Consider the following 10,597-nt stretch of genomic DNA (forward strand, 5'->3'; position numbering starts at 1 on the left):
TTCTCTGACCATGAGCAAGGACTCTTGTATTCTAAGTTGTATCTCACTGTCTTGTTTTAAAAAACAAACAAAAGTCCTGACTGAAGTGAATTAATAAGTTTATTAATTAATAAGTTTAAATTTATGAAATTGCTTTATGAAAATGGAAAAAATATAAAAAATGATCAGGATCGAATGTGTTTTTGTATTTCAGGGAGAATCTGAGATGAACAAATAAGACAATAAAATTAGAGATAGATGTCTTGTGGAGACCAAGAGCTTAAGAAGGCACCAGTTGACTTTTTTTTAATAGTTTTTCTCTTGAGGCACGAATTAGCCTAATAGGGGCACTTTGATTGTGTTCAGACATGTACCTCGATACATTAATCTTTTCACAACCACACACCTTGTATTAATAAAATCCGTTCAAGTGCTACTTTGCTTGTCTCGTAAACCATATTTCTAGGGTTTGTGTATTTCTGGTTTGTGTTGTGTCTTTTCATGATCCCTGGGGAACGAAGTTAACATCCACCTTCAGGTGAACTGGGTGAGAATTCAGAGTGCACTAATTGGAGCACTGAGTAGAGTAAGAAGCTTGTGATTCTTTTAAGGGCGTCAACCATACAGTATGTCTGTGTTAGTTCCAGCTGTCCTGACTCAGAGCAGACTAATTACACCATGTTTGCACCAATTAGCATCGTAATTAAAAACCTTGTGAAGTCAACAGAGGGGGTGCATGACCAGACTCACTCTTAAAAGTGCCTATTTAATGCATTTATTATTAAGCACTTTTCAGTTGTCATTATTGATATATTGTTTGTATGCTCCTGGATCAAAGCATCTTCCCCTGCTTTGATCATCTTTTCAGTTTTTGAAGATATTCATGTAGGGTACATGCATATTTTAAGTGAAGCAGATATTTGAATTGTTTTCAAACAAGCCAAATGTTTTGCTGTAAATCAGACATCCTCCCCAGATTTTATAGTAAGAGAGTTCCAAACGTGCAAACACGCCCATGGATCTGATAGATGATGCAATTTACAATTTTCTGGCTGTTACTCTGTTATATTGCCTGGACTAATTGGACTGGTATAAATAAGAAAAAAAAGGAGTGCCTGATATCAGACGGAACTGTCAGTTCTTCACACCCTGTTACCACATGCAGTCTGATACTGCTTCTGCCTTAACGAATATTTGTGAGGGAAGAGATTTGAATTTCCTGAGCCAATAAGTTCAGACACCAATGCATCCTACTAGAATTCCAAGATCTAAAGTTGACAACTGATGCATGTCAACATACTGCTTTTGCAACAGATACAACAAACTACCATGTTGGGGAAATAGTGAGAATACAAATGATCCAAATAAGATAAATTTGTTTATCAAGGAGACGATGCATTTTCTATAGCTGCCCAATCTAACTCAGAGTCTGGTGGGGGGGGGGCAGGTCTCCAGTTCATAGCCAGACAGAGCCAAACAACCAGCCATGTCACCAATTAACCTAACATGAATGTTTTTTGGCAGTTAGAGGAAGCTGGAATACCCAGAAAGAACCCACACAGGCATGCACACTCCACACAGAAAGGCCCCAGGAGCCCTCTTGCTGTGAGGCAACGGTGCTGACCACCACACCACCGAGCAGCCCCAAGGAGATGATATCACTCCTACTGGTCCCAGCACACAGTTTAACAGAAGCATTGATCTCACCCATGGCCCAAAATGGCTCCTTTTTAGTCCTCACTGTGCACTCAGCAGACTGAATAACTTTATGTTGCTACACCGGACAAATCAATTCGGTGGGGATTCCAAGGTCTGGACCCTGATAGAGATAATCCCTGTCACAACTTTTCAAACTTTGCCTTAAACTTCACTTTTGTTTCCTCTCAAGCCCTTTACCACAAACAGGCATGAAAAAAAACTTTCAAAGGCAAAACACATGCACTGAAAGTCATGTTAGGTGTCAAAAATGTAAAACCAATGATTTTCATTTTTTTGTGCCTATTTTAGGTTTTGTCTTGAGACCAGGCAGCCTTGTTAAGCTCAGCTGAGTTTTTTTAATGATCCTTTTTTTTTCTTTTTCCTACAAACAGACTGCACCTAACTTTGCATTAGATAAGAAAGCATCCAGTATTCAGACCCACCTAAAAACACCCTCATGAATCCCTTTCATTTAGCTTTTTCCTATCTTATACAGCAGGGCTTCGGGTTTACTACTTGACTTTGGATTGCTGCTAATTTCATTTTTAAAAATAAGACGTTTTGGAAACCCAGGGACAGAAATGCTCAATGTTTGACATCTAATAAGCCTCTTGAGTGTTGATTTGAGCATTTTATCCAGCCTGAATTCAGTATTAAGTTAGCTTGCTTGATCGAAACCATTTCATACCTCCTAGTGAATCATTATGTTTACTGGTCAAATTATGGGCTAATATTCAAATCTGTTGCCACAGTCCTGAAATCAGATAGTTGTGAATTATTTTTGTGCCTAAGGTGCAAGGTATATTACACAGAGTAATCAGAGGATGTATCGAATATTGATTTGATGTGTTTTCACTACCTAAAACAACTGACTGAGTCTGGTAAACATTGTTTCTCGATATATATACCGGATCGGAGCATGGAAAGCACTAACTGAGAGGAAAGTGATAGTGATAGAATCCACAACATTTAACGATGTAAGACCTTGAGTCATGATAATTAGATCCTTCTAGACTTCAAATAACTAACTTTTAGAAGGAAATAGTTTTTGATTTGCACTTCTTGCGAGGCCATCTCAAATTAGACTGCTGCTCATGACTGTCCCCCTTGAGAATTCGTTAGGGGACTGATGACAGTAGCGCAACATCAGCCAAGTCATCTCTGAGAACTAAGGGGGAAGTTGTCTAGTTTGAAACTACCAGGATCAATGCCAAATGCAGTTTTCGTTTTCTTTTTTCTAACAACAAGCAGTAATGTGCAAAGTTGACTTTAAAAAAAGCTATACTGAACACACTGGGCAATGGTCCTGAAGGTGAACATAGTTTTTTCATCTCTTGGCCTTTTTTAAATAATTAATTTTGGTAACTTGAATATCTGGAGCTGTTTTCAGCTTTGAGGGTAAAGCTGATTCTTTTTGATAGGTTCTTATATGATCTTCAACAGCAAACAGCCAACAGCCATTGTGCTCCCACATACAATGCTGGCGTTCTTGCACTGGTGGTAGCAAGAACCCCTGACCAGAAAATCTGCTCATTACTTGTCATTACTTCCATATTGCAAAGCATTCTCAGTCAGTAATGTTTAACAGTCATGTTGGTCCCCCCAAAAAATCATATCGGTTCATCACTGAAGGCCCAGAATGTGTAAATTTGCTACACCTTTTAGGCTCCAAAATCATTGTGTTCCTGCTTCTTTCTTTTGAAATTGCAACATAACGACGTTAAAGCATGACATGAAATTCTTACACATTATCAAAAATGGTAAATTCATCAAATTTTTTTGGCTCTAGCAATGTTTACATGTCCATATTTTCCAATTTCAGATTACCTGCAACCGTCACAAAAAGCATGTTGCAGAAATGCAACATGTTTAGAAATGTAAACACAATCTCATAACGGAGCAGAAAAATACGACAATGGTTAAAGGGAAAAAGAATTCACTACAGTTGTATAATAGTTCAGTTTTCCTTCCTCAGTTCTCTTCTGTGACACAGCTCCTGTCACGTTACTTATCACTTTTTTCACTCCTGTCACAACATGTTGATTATGAAATTATGTCAACAGTGGACACTATTGATTAGGATTCCATGATAGGGGGAAGGAAGCCCTTTGGTCTTTAAGTAAGAGATCACTAGTTCAAGTCCTGTTCTGTACAAGTTTATCTACAGTCCTTTCACTTTTCTGCTTCACTCCCACCTACTTATGATTACAAATAGAGATTAAAGGTACATAGCTATGGTTAGAATTTCTATACATGGTTCGGCTTTAATACTACAAATATCCCTAGTTGGGGTTAGAAACCTATAGATTATCTCAGACAACAAAGTTCATTACATAATAGTCACAGCTTCCGTAACATGAATCAACCCTAACACACACAAATTAACTGCCAACCAAAATGATACAAGTTGTGAAAGTATCGGAAATGTGGACAAATGTTTCTATTTTACAGTTTCTGGTAATACTGGGCATGGAATGCATATAAGAAGGCAGGAGGGATTGGACAGTGGCCTTATATCACAGGTAACCTAGCTTGAGCCCCAACCAGCCTGATATGGACTTTTCAGTTTTCAACTTTTCAGCTGCGTTTAGTGATGGTTAGGTGTTTTTAAAGAGATGGTTTAGGTTTAACATCAGTATATACATAGTTAATGTAATCCCGGCTGGGGTCGTTCTGTGTGGAGTTTGCATGTTCTCCCTGCGTACGTGTGGGTTCTCTCCGAGTACTCCAGCTTCCTCCTGCCACCCAAAAACGGTTAGGTTCATTGGTGTCTCTAAATTGAGCCTAGGAGGGTCATGGACTGGTGACCAGGGAGTACCCTGCCTTGTGCCCAGTTACAGCTGGGTTAGGCTCCAGTGAGCCTGAGATGAATTAAGCAGGTATAGAAAATGGATGAATGGGGATTGGCATCGCATGAATGCTGCCTTAACAAACACAACATGCAAAGTAAAAAGTTACAGTTTCTGCACCTTCCTTTTGGTGACACTCTTACTTTTGGACATGTGGACACGTCTTACTCGTCTTCTTGTGTATAATAAATCCCATTTTTGTTTTTTTGCTTCCAGCACCAATACTTTCAAAGGCTTTCGCTGGCAGGTATAGAGAACTTAATTTCTCCCTCAAATACACTATAAATGTTCCTTTATTGCGAAAGCCCTCGTGTGGCATCAATTTGTACCGTTAAAAATGCAGCAGAACCAGCAGTTGAAAATCGTAGTTCATTCTCTGCCAATGGGTACGCTTCTCCTGAGGGAATGTCTGTAGAACTGAAGCCAATGTCCCTGATGACTAAAGACAAGACGTCCTCGTTGTTGTTTAGAATCACATCCTCTTCTCATTGTGGAGTGGCCATTCACTTCCTGCAGCTGAGATCAGTAGAGTCTGGGGACAAAACAACCTTAACCATCCAGTGCATGTGGATGTAAAAAGTGCTAACTGCAATTTATGGCTGAAAACAATTAACTAAGTAATGGCAGTTTGCAAAAGTGTCTGAAGAGGTGCAAGCAGAGGTGTGTATTAAATGACTCCTTATTCACCCGAACACTTATAGAAAATCACTTTGAAGGAGCAAAATGAGAGGTGTGTATTAAATGACTCCTTATTCACCCAAACACTTATAGAAAATCACTTTGAAGGAGCAAAATGAGTTTAGCAAATTACAACTCTGATGTCTGTCAGTGAGGGAAAAGTCTGAGCCGCGCTGAAATAACTATTCATTTTTACAATAACATCCATTAATCATCTGTACCTGTATCATTGTGTAAAAGGCCACGGGGCAATGGAGCCTGTCCCAGCTGACAATAGGGAAGAAGGAGAGTACAACCTGGGCATGCCATCACTCTGTCACATGGTTAACACAAAGAAATAGGTTTGAGAATAAATGAACTACAGATTATAAAAAAGGGAACTTTGATGGAAAGACTGGGACTAATTAATTCCAGATAAAGAATGATAAGCTACATATAGTTATAGTTGGTCTTGTGACCATGACACAGAAGAAATACATGTTTGCTGTTACTCAGCAGGATATGCAAAAGAGCGGCTGTTAAATATTGACATGAGAGATGTGACTGAATCAATTCCTAACGGTAGCCGTGTGATTGGGATTTCTTGCTGGAATGTTTTATGTTTCACATAGCAGAGCAGACAAAAGCTGATTGATCAGTTGATTTCCATAGTTATGCAACATAAACAAACTGTCAATACCACTGCGTGCTGCATTAGCAGCTGCAATATGGTAAAGGATGTTTATAATACTGATTAAATTGTGAAAAGACTTAAATTACCAGGTAGATGATGCTATGTTTTCCCACCACCAGATTTCTGCCTTCACAGAGGGCTGTGCACTTAAGCTTGTGTGCCTCTGTTTTCTTGTGCATGTGTTCACAGCACAATTTGCATTATTTGCAAAGAGGTTTTAGCTAATGACAGTACGAGTCCATGTAAATGCATGTTGTTACCAAGCACCTAAGTTTGGTGACCAAGCCTTGAGAAATTTCTGATTGGAAAATTAAAGGAATTGCAGCCACTGAAGAAAGTAATTGAGACATTTAGCTACGCAAATATCAAGGCAGCTGAGGCATCATACAGAATGGTGTTATGTGTAGATAAGGCAGGTTAACCCCACATTGGCGATATATTGCTCCATGCTAGCTCTTTTCTGAAAACCCCATACAGTACCACATCTCAGGCTTGGCATCTAATGTCGAGGGACAGGTGCTGAGAGAACGCTTCTTCAGCTGGACGAGCCTACCTGAAATATAGAAACGTCTATTATACTCACTCAGTTCAGCAGCTGCCTCTGTACTCTGAGGTCCAGTTGCCACCTGGCGCAAGATCCTCGCTCGTTTGTAGGATTTGCTTAAGAAAGTTTTTCTCTTCCTCTACAAAATTAAATCTCCACTGGTAAAGCACATTGGAGGCATCAACTGGGTGGCAATGTTCGCCTACGTCTCTGACATCTTTGACCAGATAAACATGTTTTTTGGCACATAATCAAGTCTATACATTCAGGAAAAACTTGGAATTGTGGAGTTCTGTGCAGTTCTTGTGTTGAACGGAGGTCCTTGGAAATGTTCCCTACTTGAGAAATTGTTGTGGGGAGTAGGTGTAAAACTGGACTCCAAAACTGGGTGGTCATTGTAAATTTGTCCAGTTTAGAGAGTATTTTTGAGAAGAGATCTTGACAAATTAGCGGGTGGGGATTTCATTCTCTTTCACGGTGACAGACTTGCAAGATAACGTTTAAATCAAAGTTCTGCTCTGGGCACATGTGTCTAAGTCTCTGTGTTACAGAGCTCTGCCTCCCGCTGACAACAACTGCAACTAAAACATGGGAAAAAATAAGCAGATAGTTTTGAGCAGGTTTAATTCAATTAGATTTGAACAGCTTTAGAAATTGCTGAGTCTGGCATAACTCAGAGCATTTGTGTTACTAAGTTAGCACAGATTTACCTGTAGCCATGTCACAAATAGACTCTTTTAAAGGGCAAGTTGAAAATGGGAGGGTTTCAGGGCACCGGTACTCAGTGTATGACACTCAGAGGGCTGAGTGTGTGTCTACCTAATTTAGTTTATTGAGGAGTTCCAGATTTGTTGCTCATAAATGAGAGAAGAAATTTCAAAATGTCACACTAATTTGAAAACAAAATTTAACAAGCCTGGCTTGACCTGTGGGAAAGCTCTGATATTTAAAGGTCCCTGCTTATACACTTACTATAATTTGTAATTTACACTCTGGTGAATCAAATATGCTGTGTGATTAAAAACAAACCTGTCAAATCAATGCATCTTTAATGGCTACAAAGAAGTGTCTATAAATTACATTGAGAATTAATAACCCGTTCAATGCATATTTTTTATCTATTAAAATGTTTGCTAAATGCAATGCATGTATATAATAGGTGAAAAAAGTAAATATTATCTTAAAATCCTACTCTGAAGATGAAATATGCCCTTAGATATCTATAAATACAGGTTACTGTATGTACTGTCCATCCATTTTCTATACCCGCTTAATCCATCATTCGGGTGGCGGGGGGGGGGGGGGGGGGGGGGGGGGGGGGCTGGAGGTCACTAGTCCATCACAGGGCCACATAGAGATAAACGAGACAAACAACCACACACACTCTAGGTACATACATAGCTTGGAAAACTATTTTCACTAAAGACAGTCCACAGTTGAATTCATTGAAAAATGTATCCCCAAACTGCATTACGCTGGTAGGTCCCCACATGGCAGCTCTCCACAAAAACAAAGCTGATTTCTCTGGACACCAGCTCATCTCAGACAGACAGAAATAATGGATGCATGTTCTGTGCTCAGAGGAGTCCATGTTTCAGATGATTTTTTTAGGGGGGGGGAGTACTGTGCATTTTCACAGTGACAGTATGAGGGTCCATGGCCTGGATGACCTGCATGTCTGACAGTACCAATGAAGCACAGCCATATTTGGGAATTTCAGATAGACGTATGCTACCATTAAGACGACATCTTTTCCAGGGAGGTCCATGAATATTTCAGCAAGACCATGCCAGAACTCATTCTGCATGACTTACAACAGCGTGGCTTCTTAGACAGTGTGCTTGACTGGCATGCCTGGAGTCCAAATCTACCTCCTATTTGAAATATGTGGCTCATTATGAGAACAACCATGGACTGTTAGGAAGCTGAACGCACTAAAGTAGTTGTAGTTTGCACTCCACTCAAGGTTAATTGAAAAATCCCCAGTACCAAACAAAACAGTAGTAAAGTGACAATGTTTTGTCTGAATAATTAAGATTTTAATAAAAACAATAATTTCAGCTGTGTGTTGGCTTTTCTTTTAGTATCTACAAGGCATCAGGAAGCAACTCCACTTCATAATTGCAAGATATCTTACCACTTTGGATTTCATCATCTGCTTAATTGCTTATCCTAATTTGCTTTTCTGGCACTGTCACAACCCCACTATACTGTTATTAAATCACATGGCACTGCAATTAACTTCACATTGCAACCACCTCCTGTGTTAACTGGCACAACCAGCTGTTAAACAGCGTTGACTTCATTGCCTTGTTTTCTGTTTCTTCCTCTCTTGCAGAATGAGTATACATGTCCACGCCCCCTACCCGGTGCCTGGCTGGGAGATGTGCCGAGTATCCACTAACTCTAAAAGAACGGAACAGTTTTGGATGGTACACAGGCCAAACTGAAACAAGAGGAGTGACATATGCAGAGAGCCCACCAGGATCCTACTCCCATAAATCAGATTCAAGGATACATTCAAATTCTATTCCATACCAACAAAGGCAACTAATACTGTGTGTATCTTTTTCTCCTAAGGTTTTATAGTGTCTTTATTTTTTTGGCCTGTGGTCTTTGGTTCTCAGCTTTGATGCAACCATCCTGCTTTATCCCACGGCAAGTGACGGTTGTGATATGGAGCACAGCAAAGCCCTGGAAGAATACTCCTAAGAACTAAAGGATGGTTACAATCAACATGGAAGTTTACTTTAAAGACTAATGGCCTATAATCTCCTTCAAGACAATGAGGCATTGTACATATTGTGTTAAGCAATGAATCATTTGTGAAAATGCACAGGACAGGTAGCTCTGACTGCTCTGCTAACACAGCTGTGTATAATTAAAGTGGGTTTTTGCATATTGGGATTCCTTATGAAGCACCATTCTATAATATTTCTTTATACTTTTTTAAAGAAAGCCTAATGATATGCTATGATGGTGCCTCACTGGAGCTGAGAATTTATTTCTGAGCATCATTTGGTGGAAATCAATTCAGCAGCAGTGGGAAAAGTGTGTGAAGCTAACCGTCCCCCAGCCAGCGAATGTTGGCAAAGTTTTTTGTGTTTTCTCAGTCAATTTGCAATCAGACCTCGACTATCAAGGTTGACTTTAGAGGGCGAAAAAGTACCATTGAGGGTAAAGTGTAATTTTATGAAATTCTAATGTTGTTAATGTTGTACTTTATGAAGTTGTGTTTCAGCCGGTTTCAGCACCAAATACCAAAGAGCCAAATGGATTTCTCTTGGCTTTTGGCTCACCCAAACTGAAGTCATAACAGATCCAGGATTTGTTCTCCTTAAAGAAATCCATGAAAAATCTAAAGAAGCCTCAACTCCTCTCTCGTCAGTGCTATTTTTTTCATTGTGTAATGTGTGTCTTTGTGAACTTGCAATGGCAGGAAGATCTTATCTGAAAGAGAACTCTGAGCACTGCTTTATATTGTATAACTTCTGTTGAATACATGCTTCACTTTCCTGAAAAAAAATAATCAGCCCGCCTCCTTTCCCCTGAAAAGACTGCACATTTTGCCGTGCGCAGTTTTGCGTGTGCTTGTGTTGTTTGTTTTTAATTAAATTCGAGACCCACCGAGTTGTGGACTGTTGGTTTGAACCTTTAAACATAACCTTTCTACACAGGAAAATGATAATTTTCTATTGTAAATTTCTGCTTTCCCCCTTGAATTTCTTGATATTTAGTAAGCAGCTGTAGTCTTTGTTCACTTTCAACAGTATGTTTTATAATGAAAATAAGGACTTTACTGTTGAGCAATATCAGTTGGTCAAATTAAAACATTCATTAATCATTTTTTGTGTTCCAGCTCTATGTGGGTATGTTCTCTGCTGTCCACGGTGATTTAATAAGCTTGTTCATGTCTCCATTTGCAGTCGCTGAAATGTGTCGTGTTCCCCACAGATCTCCTGTGACGAACCTGTCACATCAACATTAGCCTCATTAATTTAGAGAGCAGAGCATTGATCTCTGTTCGACCGTTCTGCTCACAGTGACGCTCACTGCGGGCCCCAGCAGCCCTCTAATTATGCTTCCTGTGTAATGTGTTACATATCGCAAGAGGGGACCATGCTTAGTGTATTTGCTCCATATTTGCTGCCTTGGAACACGTCAAGCTGTCAGGGG

The 10,597-nt window shown here is 39.6% G+C and overlaps 1 protein-coding gene across 1 annotated transcript in view; it reads left to right on the forward strand.

The window, feature by feature from the left end:
- The window catches only part of lrrtm4l1 (leucine rich repeat transmembrane neuronal 4 like 1), a 64,846-nt gene extending 54,624 nt beyond the window's left edge, over positions 1 to 10,222 (forward strand). Inside the window, exon 3 of the mRNA XM_072372409.1 lies at positions 8,760 to 10,222. Coding sequence (XP_072228510.1) covers positions 8,760 to 8,825 — 66 coding nt within the window. The 3' untranslated portion in view covers positions 8,826 to 10,222. The remainder of the gene's footprint in view (positions 1 to 8,759) is intronic.
- Positions 10,223 to 10,597: the final 375 nt, after the last annotated feature.

The sequence above is a fragment of the Leuresthes tenuis genome, unplaced genomic scaffold (genome assembly GCF_036924035.1).
Source record: "Leuresthes tenuis unplaced genomic scaffold, fLeuTen1.0.hap1 SCAF_19, whole genome shotgun sequence".
In the NCBI taxonomy this organism is placed as follows: Eukaryota; Metazoa; Chordata; class Actinopteri; order Atheriniformes; family Atherinopsidae; genus Leuresthes; species Leuresthes tenuis.